The sequence below is a fragment of the Stegastes partitus genome, unplaced genomic scaffold, assembly GCF_000690725.1.
Source record: "Stegastes partitus isolate 25-593 unplaced genomic scaffold, Stegastes_partitus-1.0.2 Scaffold685, whole genome shotgun sequence".
Classification (NCBI taxonomy): domain Eukaryota; kingdom Metazoa; phylum Chordata; class Actinopteri; family Pomacentridae; genus Stegastes; species Stegastes partitus.
Window position 1 is genome coordinate 329,936 of NW_007578416.1, and position 24,749 is coordinate 354,684.

Consider the following 24,749-nt stretch of genomic DNA (forward strand, 5'->3'; position numbering starts at 1 on the left):
CTTTTCTTTTTTTCCATCCTCATTCTCCTAATAGGATCTGTGGCTTCGCCTGCCCCTCTGCACAGTAGACTGGCCATTAATGAAAAATACCCCCACCTCCCTCTTTTTTCTGAATTTACATTTATTATGTGGGCTAATCACTGCTGGCTGGAGGCAATGTGGGAAATGTGATTAGTGTGTGAGTTCTAATTAAGTCTGTGAAGCCTCACACAGGCTCGGGGAGCTGCACGCTTAGATACACACAGATGTAGGCTAGTATGGGAACTCACATGCATGTAAGTAGATCAAACACACACACACACACACGGGATCTACTGTAAAGAAAAGATGATGCAACGATGATGAGCAGCAAAACAGTGGATCTGCTCTCTGTGCGCAACCCTCTCCTTTTACGCACGCACACTCATCAGTCTGTCCACTGCAGTGCCCAAGACGTCCTATCGCACAACTACATCAAGCTTGGACGCGCACACACACACATGCACACGCACACGCACACGCACGCACACAGACGGACGCTGACTCAGATGGATGCTGTCGGTGGCGCTGCGCCCCCAGCGGCGGTGCGTCGGTGCTGCCGCTCCTGCGCCGGGGTTAAAAAGCGGCGGGCGGCGCGCAGGGGCCACAGTGTGGGGTGTGTTTGAACAAGAGACACAGAGAGAAGAAAAAAAAAAAAGTTTAGTCGCGGATTTTTTCTGGCGTCTGACCTGCAGCAAAGCATCCGTCGAGAGCATCATGGCAAACAAAGCGCAGCAGCCTCCTCACCTGCACCTGGCCGAGGTCACCGCGTCCCAGTTCCTCGACATTTGGAAACATTTCGACGCTGACGGTAGGAGTTGGATTTCCTCTCTAAAAGTTGATTTAAACTCAAAATTCATGAAATGTGACTTAATGAGATGTCACTGCTGTAAAATGCAACCGATTGCAAAGGGATGGAGAATAAGCATTCAGGGAAAGATAAAGGGGAAAGAAAAAAGCTGAGGTTTCGTTTGAAATGATTAAAATGTGGTAAAATGAGGAAATATTGTGTTTTGACATTTTACTATTGTGATCTTGATCTGAAAAATGTAATTGTGAGCATATTCTTTATATTCTCGATTTTCAGCTTGACAAATTGTTGAAGTTGCATAAAAGGGATATTTTGGGGTTAAATGATGCTTAACATGTCTTTAGAGCATGAAATACTGTCAGCAATAAAGTTATATGGCTTTCAGGCGAATTTTAATGAAGTTACTGTATTTAAAAGGCAAAATATACCGAAATATAAATGCAGTTCATGCTGATAATAAATGTCTAAATGTAGGATAAACTGTATAAATCGCACATGAAATGCTGGTTAAAGCGGAGTTTAGATGGACGCAGCTTCCCTCTTGTGTGTGTGTGTGTGGAGCTTCATGAGCGCACAGTGCGCTCCATCACCGCTCCTCTCTAACGGTGCAGCAAGTACGCCTCGGTATTGCCGCTTTTCATTAATGCATGCACTTCGTGTTCTGTCTATTTTGCAATCAATTCTCTATTTAATTTGTGTTTTAAATGCATTCAGTGATCTATAACCATCGGCTTTTTGCGCAAAGTAGCCTAATTGCCTCTGAGTGATCAGTTTCCAATCACAAACAGCCTAATTAAAGTTTCATCAATGAGTTCAGTGTGTGTCAGGTGGTGGTGTCCTTTCAGCAGAGGAGGTTTAAAATGGATTCATGTGATGTGATGTCTGAAAAGATTAAAACCGAGTCATGGTGCTGATTTATTGGTATCCAATCTCCATCACCACACCGGTTTTTTTTCTCAGCAAACCTCAATCCTGATGGATGTTTTAGATCCTTGTCTGTACAGATGTTAGTACAGTCTTTCTGTCTTACTGTTGTTTCCCTACAAATCATCTGCATGTTGCAGCTGTAATGAAGCCTCATAAGCCTGGTTATGGATATTTTCATTTCATCTCAAGGTCTGCAGACCCTCTGTGGATTGAGGGTTTTCTGCAAACTAATGGACAGATTTAAAAGTGGCCAATCTGCAGAGGAAACTATTTTTGCTTCCTTTAAAACTTATTTCTTTCATTGTCCTTTATTGATTTGCTGAGTATTTATAGTGCATGATAAAAGGCTTCACTAAGCCTTCTGGTGTGCCAGATAATTAAGAAATAACATCAAACCGACATTATTAACCAACACTCTGATAATTAGTCGTCAAACACAACTCGTTCAAATTGTAGAAGAATCCCAGACTGTGATGTATACGTGATGAGGCCGATTCTTGGCTGCAACTGGTCATTATTAAAAGCAAAGTTTTCAGTCCGGCTTGTTCGGTCAACTTTTCTCGACTTGCACCTGCAGATGAGGCAAGTTGTGTTGCACCTATTTGCTTTACACATATTCTCCTGAGAGTTTGTTGTCAGCGTGATGTGTTTTGACGCCTGCACACATGCTGAAATGTTTCCCACTGGGAAATCAAGGTGGAATGAGGAGTCAGGTGGGGATGGAGGGGCTCTGCAGCTGAGCTCTCTCCGTACGAGTGCAGAGAAAAGTTGTCCTATCAGTCAGTGCTTCTGCTCGCCGGCCTGGTGGAGGGTATCAGCCCCTCTACCACCCAGGTGTCTGAGTCACTTTGCAACGAGCTGCTTTGCTAATCAAATACCAGCAGCGTGCATCCACAGATTTGGCTACAGTGTTTGATTTCTGCTCTCATTACTGGGAGTGTCTTGTGGCTCGGCAGAAAGAAAGGAGAGCTAATTTGTTTGCTCAGATTGAGTAAACATCTCTGAGCTGCAGATAAAAATACACAGGAGGCGATGCACCCAGAGATGATGAAACCACATATTCCCCTGTTGGCCCAGGATCAAATCTCATCTGGATTGCGTCTCTTGCAGCTCCTCTGCTCCGTGTCCCTCTCATCTTTCTCTGCTGTCTCCGACAGGCCTTTTCAAATTCAGTCACTTCAAAGCTGCAAAAGGAAACAACTGCAGTTCCTTTTGCTAATTATAGAGCATTTGCTGTCAATTATTTTTCATTGACCTGAATATGGAAATCTGGAGTACTAAGCAAAATGAAAATCTACCTCCTGAATTGACCCTGCTGTGATCTCAACACAAAATATTTGAATAGACAGGGCTGCACTCTCCTTTGAAAGGCAAATGCACTTTATATAGGCTTTAAATATGCACTTAGTTGGCACAACTGCCCACTTTGAGAGTTTTCCTGTGTTGGGGCTGAATTTTAGAATCAAAACCAAAGAAAAAGCGTCTTTACCAGCGTCTCTCGGGACCATTGTGACGCAGTATCCCAAAAAGCGTGTATTTGGGCCAAAAGTGGTTTTGTGAACCTTTTATCTCGCCGGTTGGTGCAAGCTTTAAGTGCTTGTGTAGAAAGACCAAAGTAAATGAAAGCAAGTTGGTCGGGGCGCTCTCATTATGGTGTATAAAACTAGTTATCTGACATTTAAGCAAAATGATCTGGGAGTGAGTGGAAATCAGCCATAAAATGTAGCTGCAGGCAATGGGGGTTTTTTTTTCTCTCACATGTTCACACTCGTATAGCAGTGTAAATGTGTTTACTGCAGGGATTTGGGGCAGTTTAGTGCAACATGGACACACTGTAATTAGTATAGAGCACATATAGTGTTTCATAGGGGGAAAAAACTCAGACATTCTTGTGGTTTAAAAAGGATGCTTGAAAGGGAAAGCACTTATCCTACTTTTGATTTAGTGCAGCCACCAACAGACGCTCCCGTATGCAAATATAATGGGCTGTATGGATCTATAGCTGCATCTATTGAAGGTATGACAGCGGCCCAGAATAATCTATTCATAAATCTATTTTTATTGTCATTTAATGCCGTTCGCCTTGTTGTTAATCACATCTTACTCTGATTAATTATCAAGCGGGCCATTTCTCTCCAGAGTGCTAAATGTCAATAAGACCCACAGGAGGGATGCTCGATAGCAGCGAGGCATTTTGCTGTCCCACTTATCGAAACAGCAGAGTTTGTATTCATGAGTTTTGATAACATCACTAAGGAACGCATGTGAGCTTGCATACACACACACACACACACACACACACACAGACACACACACACACAAAAGCATAAAAATTTCCATGGATAGAACAAAGACGCTAAGATGTTGGTTGGATAGAGCGAAGGAGTTAGATCGAAGATGACAGAGAGAGGCGGCGAGTTAGAGGGAGAGGAGAGGAAGTGGATGGCATAATAATCTTTGTTGGTGTTTAATGAGGCAGCTCTGCCTTCCAGGGTTTTATTGAAGCAGCTAGTCACATCGTTTGGAGCCATCTGTCCAGCCATTCAGCAGGGTTGTTGATAGAATATTGGCACAGGTTCACATAGTACCTGGGTGAGGCGGGGTGCACTCATTTGTCCTCTGTCAGGGCAACAGAACACCAGGAAAAAGAATAAAAGAAGATGAGAAAGGAAGGAAATCAACTTTATGGCCCCCGCAAGATAAATTTGTCATGAAAGCATCCAAAAACATGATTGATAGCATCTCAGGATGAGCACACCCTGACAAAAGTGACACTTAGTTTGTCAGAATGACTGATAACAAGCTGTTAAGACTTTTTTTAAGCTTTCTCATGAAAATCTTATTACTTTCACAGCGGGATAATCCTAAAAAAGCAAATTCTGAATTTAACCTTATATTTTACATCACTGCACACTGTTTTCTGTATCGATTTGCCCTATTTGCTAAACTCTCCGTTTGAACGCACTATTGATCTCTGAGGAATAAAAGAAGTTGCCCGTGGATCATCACCTTGAAAATCCAAGAAAAGCAATTTTCCATATATAGCCTCTCCTGGCATACAATCCTGTGAACACACAGTCTTTGAGGAGTGATCAGTTTGCATCGTGTCAGTCAATAGTGTAATCTATTGGAGGGGAAGGAAGAGAGTTACTGGTAAAAGGCTCATGTTTGAATCGATACCCGGGGCAAAACCGAGCCACGGTGGGATCCGTTTGACACTGTGACACTGTGACCACATCTTATGAGGTTGTTGCATGTCAGCAATACCGGAAAAAGCAGATCTTTGTTATGTAGCAGTAACACGCAGTTGTGGTCTATTTGTCTCCCAGGCAATGGCTACATTGAGGGGAAGGAGCTGGAGAACTTCTTCAGGGAGTTGGAGATGGCTCGGAGAGGACCAGGGGTGGTGAGTTTGTTCAGGGAGCAGAGATTAATCACAGATCCACACACCGACCACTCAGGTTTCACTTACGATCAGTATAAATGTTTTTTTTCCAGGACCCCACAAACCCCATATTCAGAGAAAAGATGAAGGAGTTCATGCAGAAGTTCGACAAGAACAAAGATGGACGGATTGAGATGTCAGAGGTGAGGCCTTGCACCGGCTCTGTGTCTTATGCTTACAAATCTGGGGGTTTTAATTAAAGGGAATGTTCTGGGAAATACGCTTGTTTGCTTCCTTGCCAAAAGCTTGATTGATACCATGCTCGTGTATGCTTCCACAGCCAGCAGCCAGTTAGCTTCGTTTAGCATAAAGACTGGAAACAGGGGAACATCAAGCCTCCAACAAACCTTATCTGGATATTTTGGGAAATGTGCTTTTTCCGTTATAAGCCAAAGTAAGACGAAAGGGTTGATATCATTGTTGTATCTGTCAGCAAATATAAAACCTTACCACCAATCAGCCAGTGAGCTTAGCTTAGCATAAAGACTGGAAATGGGATAACAGCCGGCCACTAACAAACCTTTTCTGGATATTTTGGGAAACAGGCATTTTCACATTTAAGCCCAGAGTAAGATGAAAGTATGGATATCACTGTCACATTATTCAGCAAATATGAGACTCAAACAGTACGCAGTCAGTTAGCTTAGCTTAACAGAAAGACTAGAAATAGGGGAAGAGCTAGCATTCACCAAACATCATTTCGACATTGTGTGCAGAATGCCTTTCCACATTCTTGCTGAGACTAAGATGAGAAGATAAATATCACACATTTCATTTTATGTTCAATAAATATGAAACAACCAACACACACCCAATCAGCTTAGCTAAAGACTTAAAACAGCTGGCCCCTATCAAACTTTATTTTGACATTTTGGAAAATATGCTTTTTTGATGAGATTAATCTCCCTCATGCCTGGTCAGCAAAAAAATAAACCTAAACAGGAAGCAACCAGTTAGCTTAGCATGATGACTGGAAATAGGAACAACAAGCCTCGACAAGACCATTTACAATTTGAGATATGTGCTTTTTTCACTTTTTAGCCAAAAGTAAGACAAGATTAATACTCTAACTAACAAGCAGTTAGCTTAGCTTAGCTTAGCCATTTTGGAAAATGTGCTTTTTCACCTTCTAGCAAGATTAGAAGATTAATGTCACATTTTTTTTTTTTTTTTCAATATGAACCTAATAAGCAGGTAGTGCACTTTTCTTGGAAAAAAAGGAAACACTTGAATCTACCAAAGCTTTTTTGGGACATTTTAGGAAATATGCTTTTCACTTTTTAGCCAAAAGTAAGACACGATTAATACTCTAACTAATAAGCAGTTAGCTTAGCTTAGCTTAGCCATTTTGGAAAATGTGCTTTTTCACCTTCTAGCAAGATTAGAAGATTAATGTCACACATTTTTTTTGTTATATACATTTTCTGAAATATGAAGCTAATAAGCAGGTAGTGCACTTTCCTTGGAAAAAAGGAAACACTTGAATCTACCAAAGCTTTTTTTGGACATTTTAGGAAATATGCTTTTCACTTTCTAGCCTAAAGTTAAATGAGAAGATTAATATCCCTTTCATATTTGTTTAACATATGTGAAAACAGCAAGCAGACTGTTAGCTTAGCTCAGCATGAAGATGTTTTTACCACACCTTAGTCAGAAATTTGGGGAAATATGCTTTTTCACTTTGATGCCAAAAGAAAAATGAGAAGATAAATGCGACATTTGTTCTTTGTTATATAGTTTAAAGATGAAGCATAAACAGCAACGAGACATTCAGCTTCCTGTTTAATAACTTAGCTTAACGTCCTGGGAAATATATACTAAGAAGCTTAGCTTAGCATATAGACTGGAAACTGAGACAAAAAGAGGCTGGCTAAAGCTCTTTAAGTTAGTTGTTACATTTATTTATTGGTTTTACAGTTTATGTGCAACTATTTATTGGCTGGTTCTAGTGACTTCTTGGACATGTGCAGACTAAATAAGCTTCAACATGTTTCTTCGTGAGCTTTAGAGCTGCTGGGAAGCAGTTTTTTAACCTGGCCTGACTCTTTAACAGAGCCAGACTGACAGTTTCCAACTGGCGGCTTGCTTCATATTTAGAGGAAACAGAAAAAGTGTATTTTCCAAAATGGCAACTAACTGTTTAAATTCTGGAAGAAAGATTAACTAAGTATGATCAAATTTTGGTATAAGAAAACAGTTTATTGGAGTTCTTCTACTTGGGCAGCAGCCATGATTGGATGAGGCTTTTCAATGTGCAGCAGTAACTGAAATGTTACTCAGACTGTAGAAAAAGCTGTAGGTCTTGAGCTCTGTGTGAACGATGAGAAAAGCTGTAAAAGCGAAAGCTAAGATAATACACAGAGCCAAAAATACAGTGCAAATGGGAGTCTTCAGAGGCCTGTTCAATACTCTGATCGATTGCATAAATGCGGTCTTCATGATGGTCTCCGTGGAACGTCAGTTTGGGGTATTGCTTTCCCTCGATTTTACCATATTCAGAGTGTGAATTGGAAAAGATGCGAGAAGGAAGGCTTCTGCAATATCAATAAGCCACTGCTGGAATAGAAAATCCACAAATGAGTTTGAGGTTCAGTTGCTTGGGTGAGAGCATTGCGCGTAAAGTCTTTGTCTGAACACCCAAAAACAATAAATATTCCCATCTTACGCATATAGCCTGGCTTCTGAGGTTATGGCGTTCTATTATTTATGTCTGAGGTGCCCATTTGAGGCTCTGCAGACAAAAGTCCTCAATCTCCATCTCTTCTCTCCCAGCATATGAACTCCACCATCTTGTGTTCTCACCACTCCCATTTTTCTGTCGTTTCTCGCTCTAGCTGGCCCAGATTCTCCCAACTGAAGAGAACTTCTTGCTGTGCTTCAGACAGTTTGTCAGCTCCAGCGCCGAGTTTATGGCGGTAAGTGTGTTTCTGAGTCTGCTTGGTTGGGCTGGTATGTTGTTTTTTATGTGAAGCTGCAGCTCCGCTTGATGAACTCATTTGATCAATTCTTTGAAGCACTTTTGGATTTTAGATGTACAGAAGCTTCTTTTTCACGATGAAAAGTCATTACCAAGGACAACCAACTATGCATTATAGACAAGACTCGGTCAACCGTGGAGAGCCAACAGACTGCATGTTCTCACTGCCGCCTACCAGCTAATTTCACGCATTAGTCCCTCTGGGCAGGTGAAGGTGTACCAATTAGTGAAATAAACCGGAGTAGTCCGGAATAAAAAAGCGCAGACTGCTGCCCTCAATTGCACATGGTTGTACGCATCTGCTGTCGAGATTCAAAGAAAGTGGTCGTATTATTAATCACATGACCATAGTTCCATCACAGACAGTGTCTGGAAAGAGTAATATATGAAAAGTGAATGAGGAGAGGACAGATACTGCACCTAAAGACAGCATAAAAAGATGTGCAAGTGTAAATTCTTTAAAAAAAAACTTAAATGGAGGAGTAAATAGTTTGAATGGTACTTCTATGATGTTTGGCATCTCTGCTGCAAAATACAAGTGACTTTAAGAGGACGCCTTAGCTTTGGTCTGTGTTACTAACTTAGGCTGTAAATAAAACACCAAAGACCCATGTTACTTTCCCCTCAGAGGATGTCTTTTTCTTCAAAATATGTTGTTTTTAGCATTTTTTCCTTTACTAGATAGACAGTGGAGATGGATAAGAAATATGGAGAAAGTAGGGGAGGGGAATAGCATGCAGTCAGGGTCACCGGTGGTAAAATTCCCAAATTTTTTAACTTTGGCACCCCCCAGTGTCATAGTTTGAAGGAATTCTTGCACAAAATGAGGCACTAGATATGAAATAATGTTGAAATCTGCAGCAATGTGATAGTAAAACAACCCCTAGTTACCGTTTTTCACGCGATTTAGACTTTCTTGGCCCATTAGTTGATCGTTATCATTGGAAATCATTCCCATACATATTGGGACCTCCTCTACCTTTTAGTGGGCCAGAATGCACTTTGTCATCCATTCTGATCACAGATAAACAGAAAAGTTACCCCAACAAAGTATTCGACCTCCTGCAGTCGTGTGAATAAGTGCGTGTAAAATCTCCGGTGGGGTCATCAAGTTGGAAATGTACAAAATAGGGCTTTGTAAAATGTGGTGAACGTAGCAACAGGGTGTATTTTAACCCAAGCCGAGTTGGTTTGGGCCTAAACTTAAACAAATACCGACTGAAAACACAAGTTAACAACAAAAGAGTGAAAACAAAATTCAAAATGAGAATTAAGCAAAGAATAAAACTCAAGTTCCCTGGATAAAAATTCACTTACTTATGGGTCATTCCACCACAGTTCACAACATTATAAAAAAAAAAGTTCAGATATGAACTTTGTATTATTCTATCAAAGCAGGGTTGTACCATTGAAGACCACATGGACATATCAATGGACTTTCCAAATTTCAGGACTGTAGCTGCATTATTTCTGAAGTTACATCAACCATTGCTCCACAGATTGACGGGAACCAAACTATGCAAAAATCTACGTAATCCCACTTTCTTTAGGAATTTTAAACAAAAAAACTAATGTTACCTATGACCCGAGATTACCCTATGTCCAAATTATTGTTTCAGCATGACTGATTTGCACTTTAAAAGCGGACAGCTGTTCTATTCATACTACAATGTCAATACACGTCGGTCTGTTACATGGACAGCCACACTGTTCCTCATATTGCTTCAATTCCATCTCTTTTAATAATGGAATATAAAGTTGTGGATGACGGAGGATATCCACGTACAGTCTCTCCTCATAATTTGACACATACACCCACAGTCACAGGGGTGAAACATTACACTACACACACCTTTGTGGACACACAAAAAGCATGAATTGGCCTTTATGCCGCCACCAACATCTCCAATCTCAAAATTTTGACTTTTGTTCTTCTAAGTGTAAAATAGTGGCTTCACCACCATTAAATGAGGTGATAACAGAGCACCATTAAACGAGTGGTAAGAGTCTTTACTGGCATGTATGTGTGGGGATGATCTGTGACGATAACAGCCATTTAATGAGCTGATAACATTAGAAAGAGGTGACTTTTAAATCAGCTTGACTGAGACTAACAATCCGAACACATGAACTTGAAGATGAAAACCAAATTAGCCAATGACGAACAGTTACTCCACTGTGCAATAAATATTTTGAAGTGATTAAATGAACACTGAAGACATTCACAATTAACCATATGTGACTAATCACCAGCAAAAAGTAATTTTCATAAATAAATGGTTGGAGAATTTCGGAAGTTTAAGTGCTGCTGTGAGTTTTGAATAATAAATGATCGGAGGAGTAACAAAAAGCCCTCTGCAGAGCAAGATATGTGCTGAAAGGTAGTAGAAAAAGGAAATCATTTATTCTGCGATGTGCCTCCGGAAGATAAGGAGAAAAAAAAAAAAAAAGGCAGATTTCATGTTAAGATCTGCTGCAAAGAAAGAACGGAGCCAATTAGAAACCAATTACATGTGGGGAAGAAGCTGTCCTTGTCTCCTGTGTCAAATTGAGGAGGGAATAATAATGAAATGAGAGGAGAGAAATGAATGAAAGAGAAGGTGTGGAACGCGAGAAGGATACAAAGGGCAAATGAGAGAAAGCGGGAACAGAGAGGACGTAAATGAAATGTCGATGGGAAGTTGAGAGCCAGAGTTTGAGAACATAAAACAAGAGAAGGAGGGGGGGATTAATCAGTCTTTGTTGAAGGGTGCGGGGAGGAGGAAGTGGGGGGAGAGAGAGAGAGAGGTTTTTAAAGGGTTAGAATGAGGAAGCAGAACCTTCTATTTTCAGCGTCATATATAATGGATAACACCACTGTAGCTCCTCTCTGCAGAGCCCAGAGGAGGAGAGGAGCAGCAGAGGGGGAGGAGAAGGGGGAAGACCATCCATCTTTGATAAGGAGACCTTCTTTGGACAGGGACAGCTGCTAGATTAAAACATTCATTAAAATGACTTTTCTCTGCCTCCCCTCTTTCTTTTCTCTGCGTCCCATTGCCCTCTGCTCTGTATGTGGGCGAACGGGATTGTATTGAAAACTGTGTGATTACAGCGACGGTCCGGGCTTCTGTGGTCGTCCCCCTGGAACGATTTCTGCTCTGCACCAGAGAAAAGTCAAACCCTAAGCGCAGTTAAAGAGCAAAGCTGTGGGTCGATCAGAGAGGATTTATGTAGTGGGGGGAGAGAAATGTAAATCACTGTGGAGAACAGATTCTTTGTGCTTCGTGCATCAGTGCTGAAAAAATACTTTCACTTCAATATGTCCTCTGTTTTCTTGATTAAGGCATGGAGGCGATACGATACAGATCGCAGTGGCTACATTGAAGCAAATGAACTGAAGGTAAATAACACTCAAAACATGCAACACAGCCTATGAAACACTGCAATCCATTTTAAAATGTTTTTTGTGTAATATTTCATCTTCATCCAATGGCCTCATTTGAACATTTTATTTATTCATCTGCTTTCTTTGTCATACTTATTGTTTTCTTTTGTTCTCTTTTTTTCCCCAACACACATTCACATCAACACACACATTTATTCACAGAATACCAATCCTAAACTGTAATTATCAGGCCGTGGGAGCTAATAAGCCACATAACCTGTAATCGATGTGTTTGTTTCACATGCAAGCATAAAAGTGTGTACAACGTGTCTTAATTTGTATGCATATTGGTATGTACAGCAGCTTAATTTCTCCATCTTGATGTAAGGCTGTTTGCACCAATAAAATCAAAGAAAGAAAGTGACAAAAACAATCTATTTTTTGACATGTTATTGTATTATCATCAGCAGTTACCGTTTTTTTTTTTTTACCTTTAAAAACATTTTGACATTTGGTAAATACATTTATTTGCTTTCTAGCTGAGAGCTACATCAGAACATTGACAAGGCTCTCAAGTGTAAATATGAAGCAAGAGAAAGCAAATATTAGCTTAGCATAAAGACTGTAGGCATGAGACATACAGCAAGTCTGGCAAAAAGAAACAGACGGAGCTCTTAACTCTTAAACAAAGCCCACAACCTGTTAATTAGATTTATTTTAGATGTTTTGCTAAGTGGATTTTTGTATTGTTGACCAGAGCCAGGCTCACTGTCTTGTTTGTCTTTATGCTAAGCTATGCTAACTGACTGCTGACTCTAGCTTCATATTTAGTGAACAGGAACGAGCCTGATAATTTCCGGTCTTCACGGTCTTTGGCCGTGACGTTAACTCTGAAGGTGACAAACATTTAGTGGATGTAAGTCCAGTTCTGTGAGCATGTTTGGAACACAGTAGTGAAGCTTTATTATGTTAACTTATATGGCTGATTTTATGTTGTTGATGCCACTGTCTGAGAGGAGAACACTGCTTCTTGATGAGAACATCAAGAGAGCAGAAAAATGATGCTTGTTGTTCTTTCCAAGTTCAGCCAATCAGTGTTGAGACCCACACAGTAGTTTATCAGGGCAGAAGTACTTAAGTGCTTGGGTTTGGGCCACGCTAGAAGAAGAAGTAGTCTTACAGCACCATGAAATTCTTTTTATTTTTTCACCACATATCCCAGCTTGTTAGGAAGTTGGGGTGGGAATGCAATGTCAGCCGTGATAATGTGCCCTGGGAGCAGATACGAGTTTAGGGCCTTGCTCAAGGGCCCAACAACAGCAGCTTGGCAGCACTGGGCCATAAACCACTTCTGATCAGTAATTTGAGACTCAACCATCCACCTCTGCCAGGGCCACCACTGCCCTCCAAGTCATTGTTTGAACATTAGCACGATGATTACATCATCACAACGACTGCCAATCTTGTGCGCTTTTTGTACCCAAAAGCCTGTAAAGCTGCTGCTGAAACACTTGATCAAAACAGAGTCCTTTAGATCTTCAGACTAACACCCACCTGAGCTTTTCTAGCTTCCTAACGATTTATTTAAAATGCTAGTTTCTGCAGTGGAAAGTTGCATAATCTTCTCATTGAAAGTAAAGTTGGCGATTATAATCAAACACAATTTTTGCTAAATTCAGTGAAGATCTCACAGTCGGGCACTTGAAAAAAAATCATATACAGCCATGGTGTCGTAAATGGGCGGTGGCTCAGACTGATCCACGCAACATTAATGCAGTGAGTCTGTGCACATTCGAGCTCCCGTCAGACTGAATATAAAAGACGGACTTCAGTACCGTGATGTCAACCCCTAGTTTGTACTCTATTCAGCTGTTCCCATGATGCTCTTTTAAAACCAGACATGATGAGTGAGGGGGTGGACCTGACTGAGAACCTGAGGAAGCTGCACGTGCTCATACTGTAGCAATGCCCCAATCACAAGGTAGCCACGCCCCCTAAATCATACCCCGCTTTATCCGTCTGTTTTACTCTAAATGAGACCATAAAATACAATATGCACATAATGCAGCAACTAAGGCCATAAACTCATTCAGAAAACATTAACTGAGGTAACAAATCAAGACTCATTTTCTCATAAACACCTATACAATCTGACTTATTTCTACAACCAGAGGAGTCGCCCCCTGCTGGCTGTTAGAAAGAATGCAGGTTTAAGGCTTCAGTCTTCAAAACTGGGAAGTATGTCCAGCTTTTATAAACAGTCTGAGTTTGAGCTCATGCACGTACATGCTCACGCACAAGACAGGGTGAAAGGGACGTGGAGGGATGATAACTCTGCCTAATTCTGCCTATCTGAATATGCTGAAAAGCTCAGTATCAATGATGTTTCTCCAGAATTGTGAACCAAGCGCATAAGCACCAAAATATCAGCTTCTTCTTTTAAGAAATTTGTAACTTCATATTTTATTGTAAACTCAAAAGGTTTTGTCAGTAAGTATTTTTAGTGCATCAAGTTTTTTTTATTTATACATGTGAGCATATGGGTGAGTCAAGCCAGATAGCAGCTTTCACTCAGGAGAGTTAAGTGGCTGCTCCACAGGAAACAGAATTCCCCAATGACCACCAGTGTTTTTTTTTTTGGTTTGTTTGTTTTTTTTCCCATCAGGTGAGGATTCAAATGCAAAAAAAAAAGAAAAAGAAAAAGAAAAAAGCTCATTTTATTCATTTCAACACCTCTTGGGAATGTTTTGTGAAATTATATAAAGGCTAGTGCTCCACGCAGGAGAGCGGAGCATTAATGGGGTCAGCGATTACGCGTCATGTACAAATTGGGCTGCTTGGGCTGTTGTGGGAATCACATTCCTTCCAGCTGACCAGGTACAGATGAGTTACTCAGGTGTGGCTTTTTGAAAGCTTCGGAAAAATACAGATGAGAACTCAGGCAGCAGACATGCGTCTCACCACATAATTGTGAGCAGACGTGGAAAATATTGACTCAAGCGCCGCACAAGTGATATAATACATTTGACGTAACGCTAATGGAGCACCTTCATTTAAGAGATCATTTACTGTCTGTCATCTTTCTACTGCTCTACATTTACTGTAACTAATGGCTCTCTTTACTTTTATTAGGTTTTGATATACAGAACACAAGCTGAACCCATAAATCACTCCATAATCTAATAATTCTGTCTGTGTATTGGTATTTTTTATACATTCTATAATTTAATTCTGCCTTCTTAACCTGAGTTTTCCTTGTTATTTTTCCTTATTTGAACGTGTCCTTCATTTGTTCCCTTTCTTCCTCTACTCCCACTATCATTATTTTATTTTACTTTGGATATTTGTAGCATCATTTATAACTGCTTTTAGTTCAGTGGAAGGTACTTTGTCTTTTTCTGACAGCAATTACTGTTTGCACTGTTAGAAGCTTGGGCTGTTTTTAAATTTAATTTTGTTCTTAACTCTCCTATTACCTTCAAATTTACTGACATTTTTTTTCATTGGGCCCAATTTGATCCCTGCAATTTAAACCTCCAGAAAACATTATAATTAAAATGGTTACCCATGTTTATGTGGAAATAGCCCTTTAAATAAAACTGAAAAAATGATGTCAATGACTTATTTTGAGATGTTAAACATTGAATGATCAGATTATAGGAGGGTTAATGCAAAAATATTGTTTTTTCACATAACATACCTAATACTGTATGTTGCTAAAATGTGGACATATTTATAAAATCTATGACCTGTGATGGTATTTTTGGATCTACATATTTTACTCCCTGCATATGCTGTGCATTGAATTCTGTATGTTCTGTCTCATGTGAAATTGATGATCAGATGGAGCTACTTTGCTTCTTTTTTTTTCCTTTCTTATCTGTGTGTGTCTCTGTCCTCAGGGCTTTCTTTCAGACCTGCTGGAGAAGGCTAACAGACACTATGATGACCAGAAGCTGCAGGAGTACACACAGACCATAGTAAGACTCACACACTCAAACACACAATGGTAAATCCCACATGTACGGTGTGCACAGCATTAAGAATGTGAGAGTCGTAATTGTACCGTTACCACGTCGTCTCTAAGGGTAGAAAATGCGTCAGTGGAATAAAATTAGAAGAAAATAGTGACTAAACTGAAATGAGATGCTAATTATGCGCCATTGTCTCTACAAACGGCTAAACTGAAATAATAAGTCTTGAAAGCGTCAGTGAAACTAACTGTGAGCCGCATGAAGCCGTGATGAAAGGTCTATGTCTAATGCCCATCTGGCCTGGAGGACCTCAGAGGCTGTTGGTGGCAGCAGCGCTGTGCGGCTGAGTGGTCGTGACCCATCATGTCCGGCAGGTTGCGAGTTTGCAGCCCAGATGTGCTAACATCTGCTTCTTCCTGGAAGCCCCAGAGATGAACTGACCTGATTTTCTGCAGCAGTTTTCTTGCAGATAAACTTGGTGGTTATTGTTTCTTTCCAGTTGTTTGAGTTGGTGAAAGCAGCGAGCTTTTAGAGATTTGTCCAATAATCCCCCCGTTAAATAACAGCACAGGCTCAAACAGCATTCAGGTGCTGCTGGTTTAACGTGTGCTGCTTGTGCTTTAACGCTTTTCTAACAAGGATATCCAACACTAAAGCTGAAATTAGAGGCTGAAATTAAGGAAAAAGATAAGATTGTTTTAATGAACATGCTGCTGTGACAGAGACTTCTCGAGCAGCAGATCTAAACAACAAATGTACACAAACATCGTGCAGGATGATGGCCAGGATTAGTCTACATATATCCAACAATACCACGGTCAGAAAGAATATGGAATAATAACAAGTAATGCCAGCAACACCAGGCACAATGCCCAGCCAAAGAATGAACACATGGCTTTATGTCATTTTAAAGCTCTGATTACAAATAACAGCTGCAGGTAGCATAATGTCAACCTCACAACCTGTTTCTCAGTAAGAAAATCTCTGACTAGAAACTGTCAACATGTTTGAGATTAACGGTTTTATACTAAAAATACCATAAAAGGACATCAAAAAATACATAAGGATGACTTGTTTCCTCTGACTAACAGTCCAAAACCTCAAAATATTTTGTTTATAATAATATAAGACAAGGAAAAGCAGTAAACGTGAGAACATCATACTTTTAATTTTGTTTTTTTGTTTTTTTCTTAATATATAAGCCTATTTATTGATCATACGAGCTGGAGATGGATTTTCGTTGAACTGACTTATAATTGAAGCTCTACAGAACAATATTAAGCCATGTTTCGCTTTACTCTGAGGAAAAAAGTTAAGTTGAGAAAGTCTCATTGTGCAATTTCTGGTATATTCTTTGCTCCCAAAGTAGCTGCCTACTTAAAAAAAGAACCTTTTGGGGTATTATTCAGCGACACAGGCTGGAATATTTGAAGCGAGGTTTATGGACAGTCCCTTTATTAGAACTAGAAACATCTCGCACAATGAGAAAGTGGTGCGGATGTATAATAAAGACAGAAAAATTATGGCTCCACATTCTGTTTCTAAGATTTTCCAACATTTTATTGCATATACCTATAAAAAAAACTTTCCTTTCAGCTTGTCTTCTGTGTCCTCCAATCTCTGTTCTGCTTTCTAGCTCAGGATGTTTGATCTGAATGGAGATGGGAAGTTGGGCCTGTCAGAGATGGCGAGGTAATGTGCAATTTTACTGGCTTCTGCTCGCTATATAAATGTTGAAACACATTGCCTGCTGATGTTCATTCAAAGTCAGCGGCTCTGAATAATTTAACAACTGTTATGTCCGCTAATGAAGTCCTTCTTCTCCCAAAGGCTTCTCCCCGTCCAGGAGAATTTCCTACTCAAATTCCAGGTAGGGAAATGCTAATGCAAAACAAAATGGCTACATTATGCACAATTAATACCAGTGAAATACTTAACACAGCACAGACACCATTTAATATCCACGATATGCTTATTTTTTTAGATTGAGACTTGTTTTACTGGTGCTTTCTGGCAGTTTGCAGCCTGGTAATCCAGTTCCAACCTTGTTTTTACAGGGTGTCAAGTTGACCGCTGAGCAGTTCAATGCCATCTTCACATACTATGACAAGGTTGGTGACATTTTATTCAAAGTAGGAATAATACAGTTGTCAGCTACACCCCACACACTCCCAAACACAGAGCTGATATCTGACCCTCTGGGTTAGCTTTTGTTCCGCTAGATTTCACTTGTCAATGTATTTTGCCGGGGATGCTCCCTTTCATCTGTCTTCCTGAGAAGCCGGGCTGCTCCTGGGGTTTTCTGTCCATGTTCTCTGAGATAAATTGGCATACTCAATGCTGGATGATAGCATTTGAACACCTCATCATATTTAATAGGAGGAAAAGTTATTTCACTTGCAACAACTAGGTCCCTCGGGAGTTTTGGCTGTGGGAGCACTTTTAAAACATGCTGTTGAATGAAATCAGTTTTATTTTTGAACAGTTTTTTTTTTTTCTCGTTTTAATCGTCTGATCAAGAAATCAATCAACCTTTAATTTCATACGGTATGTTAATACAGTTGAAAGAGTTACTTATCTTGTACTGCGAAATAAAACATAGTTACTTGTACTTTATACATATATAATCAGTCAAGGGATTAAGTCAGTTATTAGCCTTTATGTTGGTTATTATTTTAACCCCCCCTGAAACCCGAGCATTGATTTTATTTATTTTTATCTAAAATGTTGCTAACAGCCCGCTCATCAAGAAAATAATGTTTTTTGTTTGTCTTTTTTATTGTTTTAGTTATCAGTTAAATTTTGTAAAATATTCCAACTTGAATATCACCATTCAAATCTGAACAGTGCATCCATTATTTAGCATTTTTGACTCAAGAAAATCAAAACATGCATCTAAAAAAACCAACTGCATTAACAGGAAACTGTTTAATACATCACAATAAAAAGTAACTGAGTTAGAATAAATAAAATTGTAATTGTAATCCAGGCTATAATGCATTTCCACACAATATTTTGCTTTCCTCATGTAGGCAAAGTATTAACAGCACTCATGAATGTAATGTCAAAATCAATAATACACATAAGACAGAATTATCACCTTTCAAAGTCAACAGGAACTTCAAGAAGATTCGTAAAAGTAGAATTTATGGCAGAGCTGTTGTACTGGATTGCATTTGATGTCCCTAATAAAGTGGTTGGTGAGTGTATATAGGGTTAACCCTTCATCTTAACTCCATAACCTATACATCATATTTATATACACACTGTAAATTCCCATAGGTGGCACAACTGATAAATTTACTCATGACTCAGTGAATAAGATGCCCATTGAAGCCCACTTTTATGTGCATGCCACACTGAAAAAAATCCTTCCAAATCATGTGTAATCTATCTTATTGTTAAACTTCTTCATTACTAAACATCTTTAGAAAATAGGAAAATGGCCACAGTTCAAAACAGTCCCTGGAAAATTGGTGAAATTGGAGAAAACATCGTACAGTGTTGATATTTTCATGTTAAAAATGTTGTAACCCTGAACTGATAATGTCCGTTGTAAGCACTACGAGACAGTTCCAAGTGGATGCTGCAGTTTTACAGCTGTGTGCCAAGGAGGGCTCAGATAATAAATGGGGGGGATACTAATTTAATTTAGCCTAACATAGTGGAATAGAGGATAGTCGGAAAAGTGGTGGGGCTATTTACAGTGTCTGAAAGCTGATATGCTACTACAGTGAGTGGGAAGAGGAAAAGTAATTGTGTGAGTGTTTGAAATAAAACACGCAAGCCTGCTGTGTGGATGACTCAGCGCTGTTTGTTTAGGAATTTCCTTTTTGTTAAAATCATGAATATGCAAATTCTTTTTTCTTTTTTTTTTTTGTTAACCAATGGCACTCCCTGTCTATCTAGGGAAATACGTTGGGCTTGGCACACCTGTGTTTTTGTAAACAGCTCAGGGTGGTTGAGCAGTGGTTCAGTTAATGGCCATATTTTCCACATTAGCAGTAGATCGGTGGGGAGGGACGACGGGCGGAGGGAGGGAGGGATGGATGGACGCGATATGAGGCAGAGGGAAAAGGCAGCAGAGTGAGAGAGGAGGGAGCAGCACGCTGTACATCTGCTGAATAGTTTTTTCTTGTTTATGATATCTTGTGTAGTTTTGTGAGCCTGAGGGAGTAACTATAATCTAGGTAGCTGTAAGAAGGCTGACTCAGTTTATGAGGGAATAAACAGTTCAGCTTGATGTGGCAGAGTTAGCTCGGCTGCTCGCTCTGCCCTCGTGTGCAAACTGCTTTTCATATTTCTCTGTTTTACATGTGAGCTAAAATAAATATATGTATGACTTTCTAATGGTATTTCAGCAGCAGTGATTTAACCACATCATGTAATCCAAAACACTCACTGAACTATTCAGTCATTAAAGTGCTTTTACAGTCTAAAACTACAGAACAGACAACACCATTATTCAACACGATACATTTCAGCACGCCTCAACAGTTTTTCCTGTCTGTAATTGATATTGTATTATTTCCATTTAGAGTATACGTCACTTCCACTGTCAATAATATTACATAGTAAATGTAGAGTTGAGATGACAGTGATGCAGAGAGGTTGAATTGGTTCCAATTTGGGACATAAATGCAAAAAAAAAATCATATTGCAACCCCTTTTCTTTTTATATTTTTTAGCGCAAATGGTATTTGTTTCACTGCATTTCCACTAGTCTGATTGCAGTCTGTACTAAACAAGCATCATCCCTTATACCTAAAGAATACTATTTGCAGGTGAAGCATCTCTGTAGCAACACAAAGCTTCATTTAAAATAGTATTTTCTGTCATATTCTGTCTTTCCCAAATGTTTCCAGCTCCTGTGATTTGGATACTACACTTGGCCATAAAATAAGTTCACTAACTGTTCAGCTCTAGTCCAGGAACACCTTTTTGGATCTGATGATTGATAACAAAAAAGACTGTAAAAATCCAAATAGTTATCACATCAATAATTTGTTTCTGTATTCTGTGTCTGGACCTAGCAATAGATTGAAATGTATGCAAAACAATTTTACATTTTTATACCAGTGCTTCTTAGCACAGGGTTCGTATACTTTTAGTTTTAAGCCACACATTATCTTAATCTGTTGATGAAGTCCACGACCTATGACTGACAATACCAAAGACTTTGCAGTAAGTGCAGGGATCTCGAATTTTAGGTGAACTCCTATTTCTTTTTTTGGTATTGTTTGTTTTTAAAGTTATTAAGAAATAGGACTGTGGAGAGAGAGACAGGAAAGTGGGGGAGTAGAATGGGGGAAGGACTTCCAGGAAAGGGCCATGAGTGGGACTCAAACCCATGGCCGCTGCGTCGGGGACTATAGCCCCTGTGCGTGGGACGCTAGCTCAACCAGTTGAGCAATCGCAGCCCCTGCAAACTCCTATTTTCAACAATGGACACTCAAGCCAAATCTTGGGTGCTTCAGTAGAAGGCAACTGAACTTCTCGTTTTGGTTTTTGAAAATGTTTCACTGCTACATAGACGCACCTTCAAGCTACATATTTCCAATATTATTTTGTATTTCTACCCCTGACCCAGCCGTAGTTATTAAACCATCTTTAGCAAAAAAAAAAAAAACATTTGGAGAGCAAGATGTCAGGATAGAGCAGTTCATCAGAAGTGGAGAGGATTGCGTGCAAGTTCATGTGACGGGTTGGACTGAAGGCTTGCACTCTCTAAAGCTCACTTGCAGAAGACAGGGTTGAATGTTCAATTATAGATGAGCCGCTGCAGTCCATTCATGAAGACACCCTCTGCGAATAGAGCACCACCATTTATGTGTGTAATTAGTTTCATCATTTTGTTATGAGCTCAGTCCCTGCAGCTGAAACACAGGCAGCTGCTGTCTCTGGTGCTGAGAGATCGTGTGCGGGGCAAAGTGTGGCCGGTCAGCTGAACACTAACATGGCTCACAGTGCCACAGCCCCAAACTGTGCAAGGACTTGAAAATGTCTAAAACGCAAGATGGCACGCAACTTAAGACAGACTGGCTGGTACCTGATGTTGCTCTGCTTTTCTACAGCTCTGCAGAGAGCCGGGTCTTTCATCCGTAAAGGGAAAATAAATAGAATTCACACTTTATTCCCAAGATCTAGGACACTTCATTCTGGCTTTGTAAACATCAAAGAGCATCTCCCAAAGTTGGAAAAAAAAATAAGACTGGCAAGACACTCGGCTATGAAATCATCTTGAGACCGAGCCTAGATGAACAGAACATGGTTTTGTGTCACTTGCCAAGGGAAGATTTCCAATAATCTGGACTTATTTTCTGGGCCCAAATTCTATAAACACCACCGTGAGACATAACTCACTAATTAGCAAAGAGGCTCCATATTGACTCTGCAGCTAACCCTCCCCCTACACAGAGTTGTGAATGGGAAGTCTTTTTAAATCGTTTGGCCGGTACATTCATGACTGCTGCCATGAAATACTGAATGAAGCTGAGCAGCAGGGCAGGACAAAAGAACAAAACAGCTCAGAATCTAAACATACAGTAACTGGTGCCCGGTTTAGAAAGTAATGTAGGTTTTGTTTTATTATCTAGAGTGGTAATTTCAAAGACTTTCATTTAAATAAATGTCTGCTAAGTCACCATGACAACACAATGGTGATTGACAAACTGATAAAAAGAAACAAAGCCCTTGCGCTTACAGTATTATGAAAAGAGGGTCTGTGGTGACACAAGCCACACTCAGTGTTGCATATTTCAGCATCCAGAAGTCATCTTTCTGCGAGAAATGGAGGGTGAAGCTAACGCAGCAGACAGTAAAGCAGCATACTGTTGTTTTTTTTCCTCCCTCTGCTAGAGCTGCAAGTAAATGTTGCTATTTTCAGAACAAAGAGCGATGTTATGAAGGCATATCCTAGAAGGGTGTACTGTGAAGCAAGTTCAACAGAGCCTAACTGTTTTTGTGCTACCTGGCTCAACAAAACCTAAAACTCTGATCAGAGCTGGCATTGCGACATTAGTTATCAGCTTTCTTTATGAACAAGGGATCTGTGTGGGCTCCAAAGAAAAAGAGAATGTGGGTTGTCATTGTGTCTTTTAAGGGATGCCATGATTGGATCGGTGCCCATCAAAGCAATTTTTAACTGATTGGTATTAGATTTAACCATAGTTTGATCCTTTGTTGATATTTGCTGTCACACAAGTGTTGTAAATTTGAGTAGCTTTCTTAATTAATGCAGGATTATCAATCAATGACTGAATAATTTGTAATACAATTTAAGAACACTAGACAGTTTTTCCCATCCTGATATTGCTGTTTTCAGCCAGGTAAACATGATTAAGGACACTAACACAGTGGCCACATATGCCACTGGGTTGTAAGAATGTTACCCTAGCTGGATGCAGCTTGAGTTACCACAGGCACACTGGCTGGAGGTCATTAGGCATCACAGAGGACTTTGTCATGGTGCCTTTTTACTAGCTAAACCCTCACAATGTTCTCTGCTTGCCAACACATACCTGCACCTCCCCTTGGGTCACTACAGTATAAAAAAAAAAAAAAAGGAGGTACACCTGGTGGTTCAACCAGGAATTACAGCTAATATATTAGAACTGTGTGTAAGGTATCAGCAGATCGAGGGCACAAAAAAAAACAAGCTCTGACCGAAACATCTCTAGAGCATAAAAGGCTAAAGAGGAATGCTAGTAGAAAACTGTTAATCCTGTAAGTGAACATATTCATTTTACTATTCAGGAAAAAACAGCTGCACTGAGAGCGCACCAACTGGACAGCTGCACATGAGAGCGCCAAAACTTTAACCCTAATACATTTACTCGTGAACCTCCACAAGGTCTGACACTCTCAAGGATACATGGAATTCAATTTAGTTCTTGGCCAAATCAAAGCAAAATTTACTTTATTAACGTTTATTGAATACCAATACCAACAGATTAAACAATTTTCTAATCCGTGTTCTACTAGCTGCAATAGAGGCAATGTTAAATGGGCTTGGCAGCAAATCAATATCAAGCATATAAACCAATTGATAAATTTTCTGCATCACTAAAATGAATGTATGTAGGTTCCCATGGCAACATGACACACAGAGTTTGCACGACTGTAACTTCACAGCATCATTCAATGGCATGACTAACGTACAGCCTAACAGGTTTTCATTTATAGCTAACCTATTCAGTCAGCGGTGAATGTACACAACTTGCAGAGAATATCGTAAGGAAAAGAAACGGTAAAGGGTGGTGCTTCTTCTAGCTGATTTCAAAGCAAAACTCTGAGGTGCCACTCCTGAGTGAAGTCGTACTGTTTGGATCTCTGGGGATAAAGGAACAAATGCAATTATCATTTATCATCATAGGTGCAGCTAAACATCGCAAAACAGCGATCTGTAAATCATGTTTTTCCTTTTCTGACCGTTGTGAATGTTTGAAAATGAAAATAACATTTGTGTTGTTTCTGTTAACTTCTTCCAGGATGGAAACGGCTACATCGATGAGCAAGAGTTGGAGGCTCTGCTACGAGACCTTTACCTGAAAAACAAGATGGTGAGAGGGAGATAAAGAGCCTGCTGTCTCTGATTGTAGTCTACACAGCTGGTCCACAAGCCAATTTCTTTGCACTTACTTCTGCATCTAATATCATTTAAAGTTGTATTTTAAACACAGCACTCCATTACGTCATGCTATGACTGTTCGACTAAGCGTTCTGCATGTGTTGAGAAAGTTTGACTGCTCCGGTTCTCAGCTCTGCAAAAGCTCAGATCAAAAGGTTTGCTAATACCAGTAAATCATTCAAGCTTATTAACGGTTTAGCACCTCTATCCAAACCTACAGTGTAAGAAAAAAAAAAAAAGGTGCCATAAAAAAAGAAAAAAAACCCTAATTACTATTAGATTTTTGATTTGAATATAATTTACATTTTCATCTTGTTTGTTTTATATATAGTCAACGTGTAAATTAATCAATATATTTTTTGTAATTTTACTAGATATTATTTGCAATTCAACAAAACTGGGAAAATACATAAAATAAAAGTTTTTTTTTTAAATCCTTACAATTTTTCAGTTCTCACTATACATACTTATTCTTTCAAATAATGTAAATTAGCTGTAAAATAATGATATTTTTTTTTTAGATTTAAATATAGTGTGAAGAGTGTAATTATACACTCACACATAAAGGAATGAAATACTATATGCAAAAAATTCTTTAAGTGGA

The 24,749-nt window shown here is 39.6% G+C and overlaps 1 protein-coding gene across 1 annotated transcript; it reads left to right on the forward strand.

The window, feature by feature from the left end:
• Positions 1-735: 735 nt before the first annotated feature.
• Positions 736-24,077, forward strand: LOC103363727 (calretinin-like; the record flags this gene model as incomplete). The annotated part of the gene is made up of 10 exons (XM_008290585.1): positions 736-829; positions 5,086-5,162; positions 5,255-5,344; positions 8,036-8,116; positions 11,501-11,557; positions 15,445-15,522; positions 17,153-17,208; positions 17,347-17,386; positions 17,574-17,627; positions 24,006-24,077. Coding segments are annotated over exons 1-10 (699 nt in total), but the record flags the coding sequence as incomplete, so codon positions are not given.
• Between the last annotated feature and the right edge of the window lie 672 nt (positions 24,078-24,749).